Source organism: Silurus aristotelis (assembly GCF_946808225.1).
Source record: "Silurus aristotelis genome assembly, chromosome: 11".
Taxonomy (NCBI): domain Eukaryota; kingdom Metazoa; phylum Chordata; class Actinopteri; order Siluriformes; family Siluridae; genus Silurus; species Silurus aristotelis.
In genome coordinates, this window is record NC_139584.1 from 21,698,623 (window position 1) to 21,724,604 (window position 25,982).

The following is a 25,982-nucleotide window of genomic DNA, read 5'->3' on the forward strand; positions in this document are numbered from 1 at the left end:
CCCTCATTCTGTCTTTTCCTTGTTCCATGACTGAAAAGCCTCTAGTGCACATTTTCTCCTGTTTTTCAAACTCATCTCTTGTTCACGTTTTTTATCCATACTTATTTTTTTTATGGAGCGTTATATAGCACTTTCTTTCTCCATTCTTGTCCTCGGATGTGTCTCTGCCCAGTCATTTTCCCACAATCATCTTTACTTGCACTTGAAGGGTCCTGTGCTTGGCCTACTCATACTTTAAACAGGATTTTGAGATGTGAGGAACAATTGATAGAGAAGGGTAACAGTTTGAAGAAGTTGGAGACCCATAGTACATGCTGTGATGTGGTGCTGTGATATGGCTGCTGTGCAAAATAAACAAAATGGGACTGTTTTGGAATTGCAAGCCAAGCCTTCCTGATGGTTATCACACAGGCATGAAGTCATCAGATACACAGTGGCTGTCAAAGAGCATATGGGCATCGAAAAACAGATGAACAGAACAAAGGTTGCAGATTACAGGCATGTGCAGGTAGTGTTCAGTTACTTAAGTGAATAATGCAGGGATGGAGATGGTGTTCACTGATTTTTCTTGACAAAATAGGTTTTTATTGAGGAGAGGTGTCTGAGATTGGCCTTTTCAATAACATAAAACCACTGCTTTTAAAACATACGCTCTTGCATTTTAAACCCTCCCTTTAAAAAAGGAATACAAAAAGTCAATTGCATTTAATAATAAAGAATGTAATACAGTATAACATACAAATAGGAAAAAATGATATTAAATGCTAATCTGATTATATATAAATAAGAAGGTGGTCAGATAAACAGATAAAGACTTATCAAGAATCTAACATATTACCAACAAATTGCTTCATGAATAGTCCTAATTGGAAATCTAATTTTAATAACTGTGAATTAGGTTTAAATTTGAGTATGTATTTCACAGTCATTATTTATCAGCTTTTTAAGGAGTACCTGCTTTTTTCTTTTTTTTTTTAAGCTACTTTAACATTTAAATGCAACCACCAGACACTTCAGGAAATCAATTCATCATGAACATACTATTTATCATCACGATTTGAATTTGTTATGTCCTTTAGAATTGTTGAATAGAAACTTATACTTCAAAAAAGTGTAATTTTATTTTTATAGTCCCTTAAAGGAACAACCCAGTTAATTAATTAATAAATTTATTTGGTTTGACCGAGACGTGGTTCCGAAAATCTTACGTCTGTATTCTGAAATAAAGACTGACGTCTGAATAACGATGCGTTGAGTTTGGATATTAGCTTCACATTTTGCATTCCTTTTGCACACCATTAGCACAAACTAATTCGAACACAAAGTACTTAATTTGTGTATACACTGTGTAATGTGTATCCATTTGTGGCTCTGTCACCATCACGATGAGTCCTCCTTGGTTTACTTGTATGGTCGGAAGCTTACGCAACCCTGGAAAATACTTAGGTGTGTTTGTTATAATGTAAAGCTGTAATGTCGTAAAAGTATGTGTAATTCAAACCACACACATACATACACCGAGACTCTGTGATGACTTTCTGATGCCTCATCTGAGAATTTAAGCTCTGTCTGAACATTTTGTTTAAGAGTGCCATTTAGTCTGGATGCCGAACGCTGTTTGGTGTACAAAGCACTTTATGGGTAGTGTAAACTAAGCATGGAGTGGATGGATTTTGGCCAGGTTTGTGGCTGGCTCATTAGAAAATGCACATTTTTCCATCTGTTTTTTTTTGTTCGTTATTGTTTAAGTTAAATGAAGTAGCTGCAACAGAATGGCTGAATTGTGTGACCCAAGTGTGATAATATGATATATGATTATCTACAGTTTATATACAAACCAGGGATGCTGGAGTTTATATTGTATCTGGTTTAGTAGTCTCTCTCTCTCTCTCTCTCTCTCTCTCTCTCTCTCTCTCTCTCTCTCTCTCTCTCACACACACACACACACACACACACACACACACACACACACACACACACACACATCCTGAGGGAGGAAGTATAAATATACTGTATATAATTTATATTATATATATATATATTATTATTGTCTGAAATGTGTATGAGTTTAATTCCATAGCAGCACAGTTCCTCACACCTCCAAGTTCTCCAGTTGGCTCTTGAGCTGGGGTTAATGAATGTGAAGAGTTGCATGTTCTCCCCATGCTAATGTGTCAGCCACACCTGATTTTGCCAGTTTAATCAGGTGGCCTTGGTTTAATAGTAGCCTTAGGTGTGGCTTTTCACACTGGGTCATACTGGATAAGATTGGACTCCCTTTCTTTCAGGTTCTTTGGTTTTTACAAAGTGTTCCCAGTGTTGCTTACAAAACATGAATGACTTTCATTTAGAGCTTAGTAGTTTTCTTAAGTAATTTAGCTGACAATATAATAGGATCAAGTTTAAACATGAATTTAAATAAAAGTCCTGAATGAAAGAGTTATATAAATATCTAGAGGGTTATCAACAATTCTTTATGTGCTGCTCAGAACTATTACAACGTTGCCTCTGAAGCTTTGTTTATAATATTTGAGGTGAGGTATGCTCCTAGATGATTTAATTCTTGATGATTTATAGATTTATTTAGGTTACTGCGTATTTGGAGAAGAGCTCTCATTCATCTAAACAAACACTTTATATAATGATCATTACAGTTTTATTGCAGTAACACTGAATGTTTTTGTCAGCTGAAAGCAACACCTGGGAGGCGCATGTCTTTCAATCTTTTAATTGAACGCATTTTATGATTTATCCTGCTCTACTCAAATAAAAACAGTCATTTTCCAATGTTTAAAAAAGCACATCACTTCCAGCTATCACAACAAAATTAATAAGGGAACAATGTTTAATAGCAAAAGAAAGATATGTCTATGGTCAACACACATCTCCAGGTTGTTTTCTCAGGTTCCTTTAACAATTGGTGCTTTGTGCTATCAGCAGTTCACGTACATGTCGTGCTCTTGTAAAAGCTTTCGCAAATGAGGGTGTAGTTTAATTTCATAATGAATTGGAATGGAAATAAATAACATATGAAAGACAAGCTCTGGGGAGATATACTTGGAAAAGAAAACCACATAATAGAAGTGCCGCAAAGAAAAAATAACTCATGTTTATATGTTGCTTAGTTGCCTTCAGTAACAATTAATTTGAACTGTGTAAATCCAGCACTATAAATCAAGCATGTATTGTGTTTGAAGTTACATATACATGACTTGTTTTATATTTATTTCACCTTCTCCTACTTGTTTTTCTTATTATTATAATCTTATTTACTTCACCAATTTATTTATTTTCATTACTTTTTCGAGCAAATCCTCTCTGCAGTGCTGTTCAATCAAAGCGATAACAAACCAATAAGAACAAAGGGAAAAAAGCTTTTTTCTATTGTGGTCTAATGAAGTGTGGAGTTGACTGTAGATTTGGCTTCATCTGCAGGCTTGGCTGTTTCAACTAGTTTCAGTCAACTAGTTTCTGCAACAACAAAATACCCAAATGTAAAAGTAGGAAATTTATTTTTGCTATAAAACTTGTGTGAACAAAATTATTAGCTAAGGCTTCCAGGCATTGGGGCATTCATTCTCCCACAATATATGGCAGATAAATCTGATAATAAAAATCTGCCATGCAGATATCTGAATGCACATAGAAGACTTGTATATGTCAAGTTGCAGACCTTGTTTGCCTTGCTTTAACATCAGTTGCAATTTAAGCCCACCTGGTGTATGACGTAAAATACCTATGTGTTGTCGTTCTGCACTAGTAAATGTAAGCCCATTTTAGGAGCTCCTGGAATTAATGCAGCATTAGCCTGCTTTTATTTTGAGAACATTAATATGTTGATGTCAAGGCTTAGTCAAGTGCTGGACCAGTGCACAAGAGGTGAGCTCAAACTTCTACAAGCAAGTGCAAAAAGGATGGCATACATTAATCCTTTTTAAATCTTGGACCAAGTGAATTGTCCATGTGGTTATATTTTCATGATCATAATACACAAGGAGCAGTCCTGTGGTATCTAAACAGATTTGCTCCAAGAATTGAGTGTGTGCAGTACAGAACTGATGGTTTTTTTAATAGTACCATTAGATTTCACATATTAATTTGGCAGTTTTAATAGTAGAAACCCTTAAAAACTGATATGTTCAGTCTATGTACCATGATCACAGATTATGATGAGAAGAAAATATGCAGATAATCAACAATTGACAAAATAACGGGGTACACCAGCCATGCACACTTACTTTACTGAAAAAAGCTCACAAAGTGTATGAAACTCAAATAAAAAAACCTCTGGTTCACGTGGCTGAATATGGCTAAATGAACTGTTTGTTTTTTTGTACACGATGTCCACCTGAACAGGGGCTTGAGCCGAGGTGACTGATGTCTGCGACAGATACATTACCACTATTGTGTGCTCTTAATTGTGTATGTGTGTGTGTGTGTGTGTGTGTGTGTGTGTGTGTGTGTTAGAGTTATTTAAACACCTCTATTTTCTCTATCTTATCTCCAATATAGAGTCTGCTGCAAGGAAAGCCATTGGTAAGATGCAAAAAAAAAAAAAAAGCAGAAAAAAAACCCCATCTTCATTGCATGATCTATTGGTGCATGTGTTTGTGCCTGTGGGAGTTTACAGTGCATCTGGAAAGTGTTCAAATGCCACTGTGCTCATTGGGACCTTCAATGCTGCAGAAATTTTTCAGTACCTTTCACCAGATCTGTAACTCGATACAATCCTGTCTTGGAGGTCTACAGACAATTCTTTGGGCTTCATGGCTTGGTTTGTGATCTGACATGCACTGTTAACTTTGAGACCTTATATAGGCAGGTGTATGCTTTTCAAATCATGTCCAATCAACTTGTAGAAACATCTCATGGATGATCAGTGGAAACAGGATGCACCTGAGGTCGATTTTGAGTGTCATGGCAAAGGTTTTGAATACGTATGTACATGAGATCATCGTTTTATATTTTTGATACAGTTTTTGAACACACTTCTTTTTAATGTTGTCATTATGCGGTATCGTTTTAAGAATTTTGAGGAAATAATTAATTTAATTAATTTTGAAATAAGGCTGTAACATAAGAAAATGTGGAAGAAGTGAAGTGCTGTGAATACTTTCCAGAAGCATGGTATGTGTGTCTCGTTCTTATATCGTTAGATTTTAATATTGATGTTTCAGAACAAATTTTGCATTTACCAGAGAAACTCCAGAGAAAGCAAATAATAAAATAATTATTTGCAAAGTAGAGGCAGTAGTGCCGGTCCCAAGCCCAGATAAATAGAAGTTAGGAAGGGCATCCAGCGTAAAAACTTCGATCATGAATACGGATGATCCTCTGTGGCGACCCCTAATGGGAGAAGCCGAAAGAAAGTTAGAGGCAGTAAAAGAAAACACAAGTAAAAGAAAAGTAAAGAATATAAATAGACTAGCTTTAACATTCCTGTCTTCATTAATGGTAATGAGATGGTGTAAACTTCCTTCTGGAAGAAAATAGCCTACTAAATTCACACACAGTTTTGGGAAAATTCCTGGTCTTGTCTTAGAATGTCTTTCACTCGTGGGATACATGCTACATCACACCTGTTTTTTTTTTTGTAATTAACCTATTAAATTAACTTATTGTTTGTTCATGTTCAGCATTTCTTTTATATTTGTTTAAATCATTTTTTAATCTCTGACAATTAATTTCTGTCTGAAGGCCCTTGAACGTGAAGAAGCATCACAGCTGAATTCACAGATCTCAGAGCAATTAAAAGTCCTTGAAAAAGAGTTGACCTTCCATAAAGAAGAATCCGGAAAATCTAAAGCAGAGGTGGATAGACTTATGGGGCTTCTTAAAGAGTTGGAGTCGGAGCGTACGCAAAAGGACAAGGCAATCTTTGAGCTAGAGAGGTAACTCTTATATCCAACATATATTTTGCTTATCTTTAATTAGTTACTGACTTTTACATGACTTCAAGTCTATTGTATATCCTATGTCCTATGTTTCTGGACTGTGTTTAAAACACCTTTTTTATGAACTCTTATTGTGAGCAAATGAACAATATGACCATGACCTGTTCCTCAGCTTGTAGTTAATACATCAGTTATCCGGCAGTTTAGAAATACTTGTGTAACTGTACACTGCAAATGTGAGCTATCATGTGTCTTCGTGAACTCGATGGCTTAGAACTTATTTCCTGTTGAAACATGAATGATGCATCTTTAATAGAGTTTGTTATGCAGCCAACACAGCAGCAGCAGAAGCCACTTCACTCCTTCACTGTGGCAGAAAGAATGAGGAAAGAAACACATATCTTCTCCTTCTCTCTAATTACTGGCAAACAAGCACACAATTACCCAGTGATTTACACATTGGCAGTGGCTGGGTTAGGACAACAAACAGTGACACACACCCACAGCAGTCCATGCATACGCAGAGGTACACAGAATGATTTAGTGTCGGCGTGTACCCGGATTAAAGACTCTGGTTCCAAACTAGAAAGGGGTTGTGGTTTCTTGATAGTATACGCTGTGGGGGGCCTGAAAAGTGCTAATATGTTTGTCAGCTATGGTCTGTGTGTTATGAAGATTAATTCCATTTTGCAGTTGGTGGATATACACTCAGTGGCCACTTTATTAGGAATACTATAATAATACTGAGTAGGAAACGCTATGCTGTCAAACATCAGTTCTTAATGTTATGGATTCTACACGGTGTTGGCACAGTTCCTTTGAGATTCTGTTTAATGTTGGAATGATTTCATATCTTAATTACTGCTGTTTGTCACATTTTTACATATTCATGCAATTAATCTCTTATCCCAAATTCATGTGTTCATGTGGGTTCAGATTTGGTGACTAGGGACACAAGTAATGTACACTGAGTGCAATGTCATGCTCATTGGACCAGTTATCAATAATACAACAATACAAAGATTCTCTGAAATCCTGCACTATTACACCAGCAGCTGCATAATCTAATAACAGGCTGGGCCGATAGATTCATGCTGCTGACACCAAAATCTATCTAATACACCTACACAGAGAATCCAGGTAATGTTTTTTTTTTTCTTCAAACTTCAACTGTCCAGTTTTGGTGAGCCTACACCCACTGTAGCTTTATATTCCTGTTCTTGGCAGGGATGTGGATCCGTGTATGGCATTTGTTCCTGTAGCCATTCCAGAAAAAACACGTCTCAGTGTCTTGCGTTTTCTTAGAAGCTTTTTTGGTCACCATAATAAGGAGTGGTTATTTGAGTTACCATAGCCTTCCTTACCAGTCTGGCCATTTTTCACAGGTCCCCTTTCATCAAAAAAGCTATTCAGTTAGTATATATATATATATATATATATATATATATATATATATATATATATATATATATATATATATATATATATATATATATATATATATATATATTTTTTTTTTTTTAAATACACTTACAGTCATGCCTGTTGTTTGTATTTACATAGAAAGCTTATTATATTAAATTTTTTTACTTTTATACATTAAATTAGTGTGCCATCTGCTTTCATAAGAATTTACGATGATAAATAGAATATATATATATATATATATATATATATATATATATATATATATATATATATATATATATATATGTATTCTAGTTATTATCATAGAGTTTCACTAGACGAGAAGATGTTTATTGCCATTGCATTTTTTTTTATTGAATTTGAATAAAATGCCTGGGGAAGTTTCTTATAATACATTGTCAAAATTTTGCCCATTTTTCCTGAAATTGTTCCTGACAGAGCTTGTGTTTACCTACTCAGTCAGGTTTGTGGGCCTTCTTGCTCAAACAGCCATCTTCTGTTTCAGTTTGCTTAGTTTAGGTTAGGACTTAGGTTAGGGCTTTGTTATGGACAATTTTTTTACAGCTTTGAAGATATGCTTAGGACCATTGCTCTGGCAGATGGCTTGAGGGTTTGTTTTAGTATTTTAAAGTGCACCAGATACCTTTCAGCAAACACCCCCACAACATGATGGGGCAATTACTATGCTTCACAGTAGGGATGGGGATGGTATTGTTGGTATTGATATTGCTGAAATGAATTTTTCACACTTTTGTCCCCCCCCCCCCCCCCATTGTTATTTCTTTCCTTTTTTCTCTCTGTGTACCCAATTCATCAGATCAAAACGAGTTAATGTAGTGGCCACTCTTTCTGTGTTTATTTAATTGGGTGTCTGACATTGCAGCTATAATTGTTGTACCTATATACATTTATGCTCTAATGCAATAACTACAACATCTCATCACCTCATGCTTTTTGTTCAACTCTTTGTTCGCATTACTTGTTTCACCTTGGTCACATATTTATACTGGAAATAACAGGTGGCAAGAGAACAAAGAACACAGGTGGAATTCTGCAGGGGTTAAACGGTAGGATGGCACCACCCCCACCCCTATCCAAAAGTAGAGTCTGAGGTGTCTACCATTATGATGAACTGTTGAACATCTGGCAGGCCTCCACAGTCCAGAAAAATGGAGGCGAGTCAAGTAAGGAAGGAACCCCACCTGGATGTAGTCACAGATAAAGAGGTGTTGGCAAAGCCTAAAAAGTGTGCCATTTCACAACCATAAACCACAACCACAACAATATTCTCAGGGCCTGCTCAGACTCACCTGTTTTTGATGATATATGCTGACAAACTGAGTGACAACACATGGAATTTACATTTTTTAGCTTTGACGAACAGCTGATTCTTTATCAACTGCTGTAAGACTTGACCTGGGTACTTGGTATTTGTTCTTAAATGTAATGTTGCTCATGGCATGATTGTTATTGCAAAACAAAGGAATGCCATTTTTCTTGAATATGGCACCTTGGGGGAAGACAAGGGTTGGATAAGACCTGCTGCCAGTAAATCACTGAGTTTTTTTTCCATGGCTTCCCTCAATGGATGGGGCAGATTAATTCATCTCTAGGAAGGTAGAGGGGCTACAGGAAGAAAACGTTAAATCATATGGTCTGTGTGGCAGTAGGAGGAGGACCAGTGGTACTTGAAAATAACAATAGACATGTCTGCATGTTTAAGGTCAGTAGAGTATCTGGTAGTCCCTGGGGCAGACTGTAAGCAGGTTGACCGGTAAAAAGCTGCTTTATCTAGCTGAGCTTTTAGGCTTTGGCAGGTGTATAGGAACAGACCCAACTGGCCACAGTAGACACACTCACCCACCTTCAGTAGGTCATGTTCAGTGGGAGTAAGCTGGGCCCCAGCAGGTATATGGATTCTTCCTTAAACAGGGCAAAGTTGGATGGGGATCAATTATTGGGTGTATGGCCAGTGGCCTAATCGACTGTGAAATGGTGGACTGAGGTCCCCAGAGAAGAAATGGATAAATGGCAGCTTGGTTGGATTATTCACTGTGCTGCTCCCACATGTTGTTGTCAAGTTGGACAGCAAAGAGTACTAGCTAGTTGAGAGAGCCTGACTCATTTTTTAAAACTAGTTTTTTTTTCTTTTAAAACATCTCTGGGACCATCCAGAAATGCCTTTTTGAGAGTTGCAGCACTCCATCCAGGTTCCCATGTTAGAATGCAAAATTCCACAAAATACTCAATTTCTACAATTCCTTGATGAAGAAGAGTGCATACAGGGCTTTCAAAGGGACATAATCTATGCCAAAGCAATTCCTATAACCAGGTCAATGGGGACGAAGACATTCTCCTCATCAGTGGTCACTGGTAGAACACAAGGCAACACAGGAGCAGGATTGACTTGCACTTCCCCAGGCCACCAGAGTACGTTTCTGGGTCAGGAACATGTGATTCACATGACAATTTTGACAAGGTCGGAAGGGACGTGGGTGAAGGCACTGGATAAACCTAAGAAAGAGAGCCCAAAGATTTTTGTTGTGTGAGTTTAAACAAACTATATATATATATATATATATATATATATATATATATATATATATATATATATATATATATATATATATATACTATGTAATAACTATATATTAAAAATCCACTATCAAAGAGGTGCACATGTGTATGTACGTGTGTGTGGTTGTACTACAGGGAGATGGATAACAGGGATGTTCAGAAGGCTGTTGAATTTGGCAAGCTGTGTTTGGCTGCAGTAGATTCGTCTTGGCTGCCACTCTATTTCTCTTGAAATCTGTTTCCTATTTCAGTCAGAAAGAGCATCTTCTGCAACTCTCTATCTGTCTCTCTTCCTCTTTCTTATCTCTTGTCTCTTTTTCTGGGATAAGCCACTGATAACAGTGTTATATACCCCCCTCCTTCCTTAATCATATTTATTTTATTATAAACCCACTTTATCACTATGCAAACACACCCAGCATTTGTCAGCCTCCCCCAACTGATGTACAATGTCAGTTTAGGAAGTTCACTGATTTAAAGAGCATAAAATTGCTTACCTAAAGCCTTAAAAATGCTTGATTAATTTATTTATTTAACAATGGAATAATGAGTCTTAAATATAGTGGTGTCATGAGGTTGCAGAATCAACTATACACACCAGATACAGAAGTAATTTTAAAGCATTGAAGGGAATGTTCCAATGCGGTAGCTGCAATAGCCAAGCTGTATTACTTGCTATATTTTATCATACAATGGTATCCTGACCCCTCACTTTTTCCCCTATCTTCTTCATCCTCAAGACTCACCCCCCACCCCCCACCCACTATCGTGTAATTTTAAACTTTCAGGAAGTGATTGGTTCTATTTTTCTATCCAAATAAAATAAAATGGACAAGTGTCTGGCCATAGTGCTGAACTTAGCCCATCACTTCAGTGGGTTTGTTTTTTATGAATTCCGTTGCCTTGATTCAACCAATCTTTTTACAATGGCTAACAACTAACATACTGTGTTTTTTTCCGGTTGTGGAACTGCTGCTGTTTTATCCTTCTCTACACTTCTTTAACAACCTCACGAGAACGATCTGCCACTACTTGAACGCCATCAATCACATAGCTTTTTATTATAGGCTTAGAATGTCGATTCTTTGTGTTACCGAACTCAGTTTCGCAATTATACCCAATGACTGCAACTACCAGTTGATTGTTAAAATTCCTGTCTAGCCCAGTAAGTGTTCCCACTCAGCGTGCTGAACTTGCTCACATTTGCTATCTACTTGCCCACATTTGTTATTTATCTCTCCTTTGGCCTCGCTTCAAGCCTTGCTGACTTTTTTTTTAATGTTTTTTGGAACGTCTGACCCTGACATCGTCTACTCCTTATTGGGTAAAAAGGCTTTTAAGAACTTAATTATTGGGCCAACCTTCTTTCCCTATTTCCTTTATATGCTATCTCATCTACAAAATACAGTAGTTATCATTCATGTTTCAATGCTTACAAAATCGGTTCCATCTCTGGCCAGTGTCATTTGGAACACCGCCACAGAACATGGAAGTGATGTTGTCTTGACAAATTAATTTTAACTGAAGCAGGCAAAAAAGAAATTTTCTAGAAATAATAAATCAACTATTTATACAAAATTTATTTAATTTTACTATTTATGTTGTTGATGTTGTCTTGAAAATTAAATTTTAATTGAAGCAGGCAAAAAAGAAATTTTCCAGATCAATAAATCAACAATTTATACAAAGATTGTTATTTAATTTCACACTTGAGATGTTGTGCAATAAATATACCAGCTATACCAGCTTTGACCTCAAGGGGCATGTGATAGTGTATGTTCATGCTTTCAAGGATGTTTTGACTTCCATTAGGGATTTGGATTACTCCTTTGAATTAAATTCCTATGATGCTTACATAAATATGTATATATATATATATATATATATATATATATATATATATATATATATATATATATATATATATATATATATATATATATATATGTGTGTGTGTGTGTGTGTGTGTGTGTGTGTGTGTGTGTGTGTGTGTGTGTGTGTGTGAAAAAGTATTTTGCCAGAAACCAATATAAAACATGATTATTCTGTAAGGATGTCAATGTTTATTTTTTTGTAATATTAAAATTATTATATATTATTTTTCTGTGGCCCTTGATGGATCCTACTCACACACACACACACACACACACACACACACACACACACACACAAACATGCTTTTTTAAATTGTCAGTAATTACTATCCATTATACAAAATTGCCTATTAATTATTTTTATTTGAAAATTGATGCACATTGACTGCAAAATGTGTCATATTGTTTGTACTAACATTGTCTTTACAGGCAGGTGACAGAACAGATCAATAAAAACCTGTCAAGCACAACAAATCCCCGGACAGGAGATGTAAGACCGCCTGATGGAGCAGCACAGGTAGGCAGAGGCACTTTTGAACTGTTTGTCTCTCTTCCTTACACACACACACACACACACACACACACACACACACACACACACACACACACACACACACACACACACACACACACACACACACACACACACACATATCAAGAGGGAATTCTTTGTCTTTATTTAACTTCTTTATTGTTCTCAATTTTTTGCTTTTGCTTTGTGTGTGTGTGTTTATATATATATATATATATATATATATGTGTGTGTGTGTGTGTGTGTGTGTGTGTGTGTGTGTGTGTGTGTTATATGTATTACATTTCCTCTTAGTGCACATATGGTAGGCTCCTAGCCATCTCTGTGAAAGAAAAAGATTTAGCAAGACAGAAATGAACTCCACACAAACTACAAAATGGCTACCCTGGGAATACATAGACAGATAGGTGGGGAGAGAGAGCGAGAGAGAGAGAGCGAGATGAAGTCCTCTTGTTTGTAGTGTGCTTCAGTGTATGTGTTTACTGATTCTAAATAAATGCATACTTTTACTCCCATAACCCTTAACGTAAGATTTATTCTATGTTTTCATCCTTATGTTGTATTTTTTACTCTCTCTTTTACTCCCTCTCTCTCTCTCTCTCTCTCTCTCTCTCTCTCTCTCTCTCTCTCTCTCTCTCTCTCTCTCTCTCTCACACACACACACACACACACACACACACACACAACCACAATAAATATTTTAACAAATACTTTACAGCATTTAGTACCACATTCCAACAGGAAATAAACAGTATTGTATTGCTTTCCTAAAGTAAGCTAAGACCGTAAAAATATGCTTAGGATCAGGTTAGCCAACGTTCACTGTCTATAGATTGCAGAAGGAGCATGGTGCGGCCAAAAGATATGAATGATAGATTCAAAAATAAAATAAAATAAAATAAAATAAAATAGCTATTATAAATTCTACTTAAACAGCAGAATTTAGCAAATGTTATATAGGAGACATTCACAGAAATAGACAAACACAGTGTTTTTATAGTGTTTTTTACTTATACTTATACAATACAATAAAACCCCGTTGGACGAGCATATTTCGTTCATGAATATTGCTTGTAGGTCCATTTGCTCGTATGTTCGAACTAGTTTTCCCAGTAAGAGTTATTGTAAAAGTGATTTAATCCATTCCGAAACGTCATTCCATCTTTTATTTCTGCACATAAAAAGTATTTGTAGCCTATTTTACCAAACAAATACACCGCAAATTACCGTACCGTAAACATCATTTAACACTTACCCATGTGGTAGTGGTTGATTGCGAGTGTGAGACACACACCACGCTCGTACTTTTCGACTATTTCCTTCTTGGTTTCAATGGTAATTCTATTTACTTTTGTTTTCCCAGCACCATCACTGATTTACTTGGGAGACATTTTTCATGATTTATAGTAAAATAAAAATATAAGTATAAAAATATATAAAAAGTTAAGTTCTTGCTGCACTGAACAAGGAGAGCGACCGAGCGAAACGAAATGAACTAAGTGACTGATGCTACCCTCGGCCAAAAGCAGGGAACCGGCAGCGTGGGTTTGCTCATGCCTTCGAAATTATTAGTTGCTCGTACAATTGTGTAATAATGGATACTTAGTATATATGTACCTTTCCCAGCCATTAGGGTTGCACAAGCCAGTGCACTCTTAGTGCCGGTCCCAAGCCCAGATAAATAGGGAGGGTTGCGTTAGGAAGGGCATCCGTCATAAAATGTAGCAAATCAAATATGCGGATCACGAATCAGAATTTCATACCAGATCGATCGAGGCTCGGGTCACCAACAACCACCACAGGTAACGTTAGCCAACAGGGTAGAGGTTCGGGTTGGTACATTAAATGTTGGTACAATGACTGGTAAAGGGAGAGAGGTAGCTGAGATGATGGAGAGGAAAAAGGGAGATATGTTCAGGAGACCAAGTGAAAAGGGAGTAAGGCCAGGAACATTGGAGGTAGAGTACAGTTAGAGTGTAGTGGAGGGGAAGAGAGTTTCTGATAGAGTGATGAACGTGAAGCTGGAGGATGAAGGGGCGATGATGAATGTCATCAGTGCCTATGCTCCACAAGTGGGTTGTGAGATGGAGGAGAAGGAAAGATTTTGGAGTAGTTAGATAAAGTGGTAGAAGGTGTACCTAGGAATTAATGATTGGTGATTGGGGCAGACTTTAATGGGCATGTTGGTGAAGGGAACAGGGGTGATGAGGAGGTGGTGGGTAGGTATGGCCTTGAGGAGAGGAATGTGGCAGGGCAGATAGTGGTAGATTTTGCCTAAGTCAAGTCAAGTCAAGTTTATTTATATAGTGCTTTTCACAACAGACATTGTCTCAAATCAGCTTTACAGAAATCAACAGTCAAGGTGAATGGTGTGCATTTATCCCTGATAAGCAAGCCATGGCGACTGTGGCAAGGAAAAAGTCCCTTAGGTGTTATGAGGAAAAAACCTTGAGAGGAACCAAACTCAAAAGGGGAACCCATCCTCATTTGGGTGACATCAAGAGTTTGATCATAAATCTATCAACAATACAGAACACTGGAGAGAGAGAACTAACATGAGTACTGGAGTATAAGATTATAAGTAAATGTTCTTTCTACAGTCTTAGGTATAAAAGTAGGAGCTACTGAGCTCAACATTTGTGATCATCACAGATCCAGCAACAGCTTCTCCATGCCAGAGCCTTTAAACACTCCAGGAGGTCCAATGTCAAAACTCCACACATGTAGTGGGATCCAATTGGCACTGGTACGTCTCTAGATGGTTCAGGTTGTTTGCGAGTTCGGCATCTACTTCTTTAAAGTCCATAATCTTCACGAGGTGGGAGGTGACTGGAGCTGGCCAAACCTCAGGAAGCCTCGGGATGGGGAGAGAAAGAGAAGCAGTGGAGAGCAATTAGCGTAGCTGCTGTTCATGATATTAACAGCACAAGTTGATAATGTGCATGTAGTCTATTCGAAACTTAACAGGAAGCCAATGTAGGGACGATAAGATTGGGGTTATGTGATCATATTTTCTTGACCTTGTAAGAACTCTTGCTGCCACATTCTGAACTAACTGAAGCTTGTTTATTAATGATGCAGGACATCCACCTAGTAATGCATTACAATAGTCTATCCAGGAGGTCATGAACGCATGGACGAGCTTCTCTGCATCGGATATAGACAACAGATTTCTTAGCTTAGAAATATTTCTAAGGTGAAAGAAGGCTGTTTTTGTAACTTGGTTGATATGATTTTTAAAAGATAAGTTGCTGTCTAAAATAACTCCCAGGTCTTTTACTGTTGAACTAGTGGTTACAGAACAGCCGTCTAAATGCAGGTTAAGATGCTGGATTTTCTGTATACTAGTTTTTGGGCCGATGAGCAAAATCTCCGTCTTATCAGAATTTAAAAGAAGAAAGTTATGGGTCATCCAATCTCTTATTTCCTTAACACTCAGTTATCCGATTTAATTGAGCTGTATTGCCTGGTTTAGATGAGATATATAGCTGGGTATCATTAGCATAACAATGGAAGCTAATTCCATGCCTTCTAATAATATTTTCTAACGGAAGCATGTATATTGTGAAGAGCAGGGGTCCTAGAACTGAACCTTGTGGCACACCATAATTTACTAGCATTAGCCTGGATAGCTCTCCATTTAAATCTACAAAATGGTAACGATCGGACAGGTAGGATTTCAATCAGCTTAATGCCTGTCCCTGAATGCTGATGTAATTCTGTAAGCGATCTAGGAGAAGATCATGATCTATAGTGTCGAACGCAGCACTAAGATCTAGTAAAACTAACAGCGAGACGAAGGCTTGGTCTGAAGCTAAAAACAGGTCATTAGTAATTTTAACTAGGGCAGTTTCTGTGCTATGATGGGGCCTAAAACCTGACTGAAACTCTTCAAAGATATTGTTCTCTTGCAAGTAGGAACATAACTGGGCAGTGACAATCTTTTCTTAAATCTTGGACATAAATGGGAGATTTAAAGGATGGAAATGGCAGTGGTGAACACTTATTTTAATAAGAAGGAGGAGCATAGGGTGATGTATAAGAGAGAAGGAAGGTGCACACAGGTGGACTATATTCTATGCAGGAGATGCAACCTGAAGGAGATTGGAGACTGCAAGTTGTTGGCAGGGGACAGTGTAGTTAGACAGCATCAGATGGTGGTCTGTAGGATGGTTTTGCAGGTGAAGAAAAAAAGAGTGAGAACTGAAAAAGAACAAGATAGTGTAAACTGAAGGAGGAAGACTGTAGTGTGAGAGGTCAGACAGGGGCTTGGTGGTGGTGAAGAGGTGCTGGATGATTTGGCAACTACTGCAGAAGTGATAAGGGAGAAAGCTAGAAAGGTACTTGCTGTGACATCTGGAAATAGAAATCAAGGAAAGAGACATGGTGGTGGATTAACGAAGTTCAGGAGAACGTTAGGAAAAAGAGGTTGGCAAAACAGAATTGGGATCGAGAGATGAAAAAAGTAGGCAGGTGTACAAGTAAGCAGGTGAAGAGAGATGTGGCAAAAGCCGAGGAAAAGGCATATGAGTAGCTGTATGTAAAGTTGGACGCTAGGGAAGGAGGAAGGAGTAAAGCAGAGGGACTGAGCTGGGAATGAGGTGCTGCAAGTTAGGGCAATATAGGATGCAGATAAAAATGTGTTGACTAGCGAGGAGAGTGTGTTGAGAAGATGGAGGGAATATTTTGAGCAGCTGATGAATGAGAAAAATTTGAGATATAGAGAAGATTAGATGGTGTGGGGATGGTGAAGCAGGAAGTGGATAGGATTAGAAAGGAGGAAGTGAGAGTAGCAATTAAAAGGATGAAGAGTGGAAAGTCGGTTGGACCAGGTAACATAACAGGAGAAGCGTGGAGATGTTTAGGAGAGATGGCAGTGGAGTTTTTATCAAGATTGTTTAACAAGATTTTGGGAAGGAGAGAGAACGCCTGAGAAATGAAGAAGAAGTGTGCTGGTACCGATCTTTAAGAATAAGAGAGATGTGCAGACCTGCAGTAACTACAGGGGAATTAAGTTGATCAGTCACACCATGAATTATAGGAAAGAGTAGTGAAATCCAGGCTAAGAGAAGAGGTGACCATCTGTGAGCAACAGTATAGTTTCATGCAAAGGAAGAGCACCACAGATGCAATATTTGTTTTGAAAATGTTGATGGGGAAGTATAGAGAATGTCAGAAGAAGTTGAATTGTGTGTTTGTGGATTTAGAGAAATGTTAGGAGGAAGTCAAGTGTGTCAGAGAAGTATGTGAGGGTGTTGCAGGACATGTATAAAGACAGTGTGACAGCAGTGAAGTGTGCAGTAAAAACAACAAACTGGTTCAAGGTGAAGGTTGTACTGCATCAATGATCGGCTCTAAGCCCTTTCCTGTTTGCAGTTTTGATGGACAGGTTGACGGATGATGTCAGACAGGAGTCTCCGTGGACTATGATGTTTGTGGATGATATTGTGATTTGTGGTGAGAGTAGGGTGAGGTGGAGAAAAGCCTGGACAGGTGGAGATACGTGGTGGAGAGAAGGGAAATTAAAGTCAGTAGGAATAAGACAGAGTACATGTGTGTGAATGAGAGGGAGGGCAGTGGAGTGGTGCAGTTGCAGGGAGAAGAGGTGAAGAAGGTGGGGGAGTTTAGGTACCTGGGGTCAACAGTGCAAAGTAATGGAGAGTGTGTTAGAGAAGTAAAGAAAAGAGTGCAGGCATGGTGGAGTGAGTGGAGAAGAGTGACAGGAGTGATTTGTGATAGTAGGGTATCTGCAAGAGTGAACGGGAATGTTTATAGGACTGTGGTGAGACCTGCAATGTTGTATGGTTTAGAGACAGTGGCATTGAATAAAAGACAGGAGGTGGAGCTGGAGGTAGCAGAGCTGAAGATGTTAAGATTTTCGTTGGGAGTGACAATGATGGACAGGGTTAGAAATAAGTTTATTAGAGAGACAGCGCATGTAGGACATTTTGGAGACATGGTGAGGGAGACAAGATTATAGATGGTTTGGACATGTGCAGAGGAGGGACATGGGGTATATCGGTAGGAGAATGCTGAGGATAGAGCCTCCAGGAAGGAGGAAAAGAGAAAGACCAAGGAGGAGGTTTATGGATGTGGTGAGGGAAGACATGAGGGTAGTTGGTTTGAAAGAGGCAGATGTAGAGGACAGAGGGGTATGGTATAATCCGCTGTGGTAATCCCTAATGCAAGAAGCCGGAAGATGAAGAGGAATATATGTATTTTACCATGATCTCAACAATTAATATAATAATAATAATAATAATAATAATAATAATAATAATAATAATAATAATAATAATAATTATTATTATTATTATTATTATTATTATTATTATTATTATTATTGGTGGTGGTAGTGGTGGTGCCATCATCAATGATTTATTTATTGTACATTATATGTGTAACTGTTTTTTTAATATTGTGGAACATTCACAATATTTGCATTATAGTCAGCACAATTAAACACTACAAAACACTACTAAAAGACCTATTTGAGAATTTATTTTTGCAGCACCTTAATGTATTTAGCTGTGGGTATTCGGTATAGCATTTTTTTTCCAGTAATTGTTGTGTGAAATATAGTTAAGGCATTAGGTATAGCCATACATTTTTTTTTACCTTGATTTCATTAAAGTTAATTTAAAATAATTTGATTTTGCCTCAGAGTTCAAGGTGCATGATTGCAGCCAGCTGTATGCAGTGAACAAATAATGGACTTACACTACGCATTCACAATTAACAACCCTGATAACTTGAGACACATACATGCAAAGAAACCTGAGCTGTTTAAGGAAACTGTTTAAGACTATTAACTCACAAACACCGTTTTTTTTGGCCTTGTGTTAGAGCTATTGAAGTAGCATTACAGGGAATTTATATAAATGACTAATCAAACAGCCTGTAAAATACAAATCAAGTCAGAAATATAGTTTAAAAGTTGACTTTAATCCATATGTAAGTGTTAAATTTATTTTAAATATCAAAAGTAGAAAGCCGCTCAGTTAGCAGTGAACAGTGTTGTTAACAGCACATGGAATTGAGGGATGTGGTTATATTAAATAAGTTAATAAGTGTTACCTCCTGTTTTTTTTACTTGGTCATTGACATGTCAATTGCAAGTGGTATATACACTGGCTATCAAAATTAGAGAACAATTTATAAACAATTGAACAATTCTGAAATAATGTCATCTTCACTGCTCAACAGTTGAAGGAGTTTTTGTCCTGTCTCTACCATGCTACCAGAACACCTTTTCCACAAATTAATTAAAGCATTAAAAAAAAAACATTATTTTGCAGAAAACTAATCAAAATTAGAGAACAACAATGACTGTAGCATGGAAAAAGATTACAACAAAATGTTCTGAAGGTTACAACAGTCAGCAATTAGTAGGAAGTGTACAGGCCTCTGCTCTGAATGACTTCAGCACATCTGCGGCCACAGGACAGCACTAGTCTCTCACACTGCTCTGGTGTGATTTTGCTCCACTCTTCTTCCAGTCTCCTTCACAGTTCGGTGACTGTAGTGGGTTTCTTGGCCATAACTTTGTCACCAAGGATTTTCCAGAGGTTCTCTATTGGGTTGAGTTCAGGACCCTGGGCAGACCATGTCATTAATTCAGTGTTTTCAGTTTCAAGGAACTGCTTTACCCTTTTTGCTGTGTGACATGGACCGTTGTCCTGCATGAACACTGCGGGCTGATTGGGTGATAAACGCATGGAAGGAACCATATGTTGTTGAAAAAGGTTCTGATAAACATTTGCATTTACTCTGCCATGTAGCTGTATAAGAGGCCCAACTCCTGCTGCAGAAAACATGCCCCAAACCATGACACTTCCTCCTCCACTTTTCACAGACTTTTTTTACACACTTTGGGTTCAGTCTTTCTCTAGATTGTCGCCGAACATAACGTTTCCCATCGGACCCAAATAAATTAAACTTGCTTTCATCACTGAAGTGAACTTTGGACCAGTTCTCCTTTGTCCACACAACATGCTTGTCTAGCCTTTTGATTCTTTCTGCTAATGAGAGGTTTGGTCACTGCAGAGTGGGCTTTCAGTCCAAATGCTTTTAAACGGCGAGACACTGTATGACGAGACAGATTCTTACCCTGTTCAGCGCTGAACTGGTGAGCAATTCCAGCTGCAGTGTGGAAACAATTGCCCATTGAGATCCTTCGCAGTATCTTGTCCTTACTTGTACTTGTCTTCCGTGGACGACCAGCCTTCTTGGCGGACTTGAATGAGTTTGTGATGTTGTAAAGAGTCAATATTTTTGAAATCACAGATTTGGAACGACCAACTTGTCTTGATATGGCTGATAGGGTCATCCCTTTGGCCTTCATCTGGACAACCTGCTGCCGGAGGCTTTCAGTCACTTTAGAAATTAGCACCAGGTGCCAGATTAACACCAATAACTGGGAGGTATCTAAAAGTGTTCTCTAATTTTGATTAGTGTGTTTTCTACAAAATAATGTTTTTTTTTAAATGCTTAGTTATTTTGTGGAAAAGGTGTTCTGGTGGCATGGTATAGACAGGACAAAAACTCCTTTAACTGTTGAGCAATGAAGATGACTATTTCAGAATTGTTCAATTGTTTATAAATTGCTCTCTAATTTTGATCGCCAGTGTAGAAGCTTTTTCCCATATTCTATATATAGAGAAAGAAAAGTTTAAAATTGGAGATACTTTAATATAAAGAAATGGTTTGGCAATATTGGAATGAAAGAACTTTAGTAAACTTGACAAAACATTGACTCTACGCAACTCTACTGCACACCTTTGCAAACTTAACATTGTAGCCGACTTCACATCTAAATCCTGTGTTTGACCTTATTAATGCTTTTGAGACTGAATAGGCAATTCCCCAAACCATGTTTCAAAATCTAGTGAACATCCTTTTGCTGTCATTATAATATATTATAGGTCATTATAATAACAAATGACGGCTAAACCTAAAATTAAATGTTTAACAAGCAAAATAGTGTGAGCCACTTTATGTACATGCTTATTATTGGACAGTGACAGAATTTAAAGCAAATCCAACAACGAAGGCAGCATGGCAAATGAATTCCTGTGTGGATTGTGGAATCCCTGGCATGAATTTTATATTGGAGAAAAAAACCTCTGAAAGAATGACATTAACAGGTTTTAGGGTGTTTGCCCCCCTTTTGTTGGTTTTTAGGTGTCAAAAGTAGGTCTGTAAAATCTCCTTGGATATTTAGAGGAAAATCAGCATTTTCTCACTCTCTGGCAGTTTGTTTAACTGATTATGTTCTCTCCGATGAGACTCTAAATGTCAGATTACATAATTACCAAAGTCTGTAGAGACGAAGGTGCTGAATGCCAACCCCCTAACCTTTCCAGCCACAATTATCTCTGCCTTCCTCTACTGAATGTGAAGGGAACATATTGAACTCGTGTAGGTACCAAGGTTGTGCTTGGCGTTAGCAAAAGGGCTCAGTTTTTTGCCCCCTCCTACATCTACCCAGCATCGCTGTTTGCTCTTTTGATCCGGCTGCATTAGGTTACAGCCAAGCTGTCAAGTCCAATCAACGTGCCAGGCTTGTGATGCACACAACCTGACTGTGTCACTCCCACGCCAGGGACTCAGGCTAGTGCTCCAGTTCTGTTTTTGTTTTGGTTGCACTTTTGGGCATTTTACCATGAAGTGTGTGTGAGTATGCATGTCAGCATGTGAAAGGCATGCTTTGTAGTGTATAAGAGTATAATGGTGCAGAAATATATCAGACATTTCAAATGGTTAGCAAGGTCAAATTCGTGGTTGTGTTTGTGGGTGTCATTGGGGCACTGCAGCATTGTATTGCATCATTAAGAACATTTAAGAAATAAATTAAAGTGGCTTAATGAATTGCAGACAAGTAACACACACACACACACACACACACACACACACACACACACACACACACACACACACACACACACACTGCAGTTAAAAACACTAGTTTCAAATGTGTACTAAATTGTAGCATTGCTAAATCTGTAGTTAAAAGATTTTATTGAAGTTCAAAGTAATATTATTAGCTCTTGAGTTCAAAAAGAATATAAATAAAGGAAAAAATAAAGAATGAACATGTTACATACCAGAAGGGTTTCATTTAAAGTAAGATCTAATATGTCAAAATATCCTTATTGTCTTCTGCTATCTCTTCCATTCACATGGATTTGAATCTGACTGATTGTACATAATTCACTGTTTAATTACAGCGTTAATAATATGAACTATTTGTCCAAGCAATGGGCAAGAAATAGTATGTATCTTTAAAGCAGATTATTTAAGTCAATTTAAGGCATTAATTACGTTCAGAATAATGCAACTGATTGAGATTTTGTCAACACTCAAACTTTAGGGTGAGGCAGTTGCTGTTAAAGCATACAAATAAAAGAATAGCATTATATAACTTGATAATAGGTAACCAAAGACCAAGGTTAAAACATTTTCTATAGCTTTAGAGGTGAGCATAATGCAGCCATGATCCACTCCTACAATTTTCAAACAGATAATCCAGTTAAAATTGAGAAGTATTAAAAGTTAATGCATTACAACAGTCACTACATGGCTAAGCAAACATTTAAAACATCCTTAACACAATTTTGCCACAGGATAACTTTTTTATTAGCACAAGCCTGAAGTGGCCATCAAATAGAAGTGCAGCATGTTTTAAACTTCCACAAGAATGAAGATGAACATTTTGGTAAACAACACTCTATGGTACATACCACAGACAGAGTGGAATATGTGGTGCATCATTATTTATTTTATACTTAAAGACAGTTAATACAGGCACCAGATGAAATATATTTAACATGGCTAATATTCAAATCGTTTTAGATCTAAAGATCCTGTAGATATCCACAGATTCCTATGGTGAAAATGTATCAGTTTGGCCCGTTGTCACCAGCCCAGCCATTAGTGCTGCACAAGCCAGTGCCCTCTGCCAGTCCTAAGCCCGGATAAATGGGGAGGGTTGCATTGGAAATGCATTCAGCGTAAAATGTGCCAAATCAAATTTGCAGATAACAAACCTAAGGAAAACTAGGTGAAGGAAAATGAAGTTAAATAAAGTGGTGGAGAGTGTACCTAGGAATGGGCTTGTTGGTGAAGGGAACAGAGCTGAAGAAGACAAAGAAGACAAAGAGGCATGTGGTGGAATGAGGAAGTGCAGGATAAAGAGGTTGGAGAAACAGAAGTGGGATCAACAGAGAGATGATAAAAGTAGGCAGGAATACAAGGAGATGTGGCACCAGTTTAAAACCGATGTGGCAAAAGCAAAAAAAAAAGGCATATGAGGAGCTGTATGAGAATTCAGACACTAAGGAAGGAAAAAAGGATTTGTACCGATTGGCCAGGCAGAGGGACTGAGCTGGGAAGGATGTGCTTAAGTTAAAGCAATAAAGGATGCAGATGGAAATGTGTTGAGTAGTGGGGAGAGTGTGTTGAGAAGATGGAAGGAGTATTTTGAGCAGTGGATGAATGAGGAAAATGAGAGAGAGAGAGCGAAAGAGAGAGAGAAAGAGAGAGAGAGAGAGAGAGAGAGAGAGAGAGAGAGAGAAAGTGACGGTTGGATGATGTGGAGATGGTAAAGCAGGAAGTGGATAGGATTAGTAAGGCGGAAGTCAGAGCAGCAATTAAGAGGATGAAGAGTGGAAAGTCGGTTGGACCAGATGACATACCAGAAAAAGCGTGGAGATTAGGAGAGATGGAAGTGGAGTTTTTTACCAGATTGTTGAACAAAACTTTGGAAGGTTATAGGATGCCTGATGAATGGGGAGGAGTGTGCTGGTACTGATCTTTAAGAATAAGGGAGATGTACAGATCTGCAGTAACTACAGAGGAATAAAGTTGATCAGTCACATCATGAAGTTATGGGAAAGAGTAGTGGAAGCCAGGCTAAGGGGAAGAGGTTACCATCTTTAAGCACCATCTGGATAAGGACCATCTGTGAGCAACAGTATGGTTTAATGCCAAGGAGGACCACTGCAGACGCAGTATTTGCTTCGAGAATGTTGATGGAGAAGTTTAGAGAATGTCAGAAGGAGTTGCTCAGTGTGTTTGTGGATTTAGAGAAAGCATATGACAGGGTGCTAAGAGAGGAGTTGTGGTATTGTATGAGGAAGTCGATGTATCAGAAAAGAATTTAAGGGTGGTGCAGGACATGTATGAGGACAGTGTGACAGCAGTGAAGTGTGCAGTAGGAACGACAGACTGGTTTAAGGTGGAGGTTGGACTGCATCAAGGATGGTGATGGACAGATTGACAGACGAGGTCAGACAGTTGTCTCCGTGGACTATGATGTTTGCAGATGATATTCTGTATTTTGGTGAAAATGTGGGGAGCATGTTGAGAAGAGCCTTGTGACAGAGTGAACTGTCCCTATGGTCAGCACGACGCTACACACACACACTACACTTTCACTTCTCCTCTGTTTCTCGCTACAGCGCTGTGGGTGCACACACACGCCAGGTAGCATGCCGCTCGCACACACACACACACACACACACACACACACACACACACACACACACACACACACACACACACCCACACCCACACCCACACCCACACCCACACCCACACACACACCCACACACACACACACACACACACACACACACACACACACACACACACACACACACACACACACTTCATTCTTTCATCTCTCATCCCGGACAATAAGCGCACACACACCCACACACCCACACACAAACACAAACGGAAGGACTTCCTAAAACTTTGTGTACTCACCTGTTTGTTGCGTCGGTCTTCCGGGTTGGGTTTGGATAGCAGCCAACCGGAGCGCTGAATAGCAGCTGGCTTTAAAGCGCCAGCGCTGGGTCGCGCATGCGCGGCAAAACTGGAAGTCGGCAAGTTTATGTTGATGGGACATTTTTTTTTTGTGTGATTAGCATTATTATTGGTATTGTTATAGTTTCTGTTATTATCATTATTATTATTGCTATTATTAGTATTATTATTGTTATCATGTTTATTACTTATCATGATATTTATAATGTTAATAAGCCATTCTATGACTGGCTACAAATTACCAAACCCCTTTGGGTGAAATGGTTGAGTCCAAGGGGAGGGGCTTACACTTTATAAACCAGTCTCCCACTTCAATTCGGAGGGGAGTTGTAGGAGTGTTGCATTGTGGAGATAACGGAGTCTGAGAACCATTGTAGTGAATGCACATGAGCAGGTGTGCCTATTTTGTATAATATATATTGTTTTCTTTACTTTCCTCGTAATTGTCTTTGTTTTGTTATTTTGCCACTTTTTCTTTTCTGGGGTATTATATATATTTTGGACTTTGCATTTGAGCACGCTGTAAATAAACACCACTTTACACGGAACATCACAGCGAGTATTGCCATCATGTGGATAGAAGGTGAACCCGTAAGGCCGCTCTACCACATTTGGTGTCAGAAGTGGGATGGCTACTCGCAGGACAGTGCCAAGAGGACGCAAGGCCAGGATGGTGCTTCGTTCCCAGACCCAGGCAGCCACTGATGAAGATGGAGCCTGGGGAACAGTGGATTTAACTGAGGAAGAAAGAGAGGAGGATTGGTTGCCTCCTGTATGACCCAAGGGTACGGCATCCAGGACTGGAGCAGGGCCGCCCATTAAACCATTCGAAGAAGGGATGGCAGA

At 38.3% G+C, this 25,982-nt stretch overlaps 1 protein-coding gene across 10 annotated transcripts in view; it reads left to right on the forward strand.

Moving 5' to 3' along the window:
- The window catches only part of LOC310733293 (ERC protein 2), a 223,756-nt gene that overhangs the window by 77,816 nt on the left and 119,958 nt on the right, over positions 1-25,982 (forward strand). For 8 of the 10 annotated variants that reach the window (XM_083554436.1, XM_083554440.1, XM_083554442.1 and 5 more), the window contains 3 exons: positions 4,513-4,536; positions 5,698-5,891; positions 12,203-12,290. In XM_083554436.1, the coding sequence (XP_083410562.1) occupies positions 4,513-4,536; positions 5,698-5,891; positions 12,203-12,290 (306 nt within the window). The remainder of the gene's footprint in view (positions 1-4,512; positions 4,537-5,697; positions 5,892-12,202; positions 12,291-25,982) is intronic. The other 2 variants (XM_083554438.1, XM_083554437.1) reach the window with 1 other exon arrangement.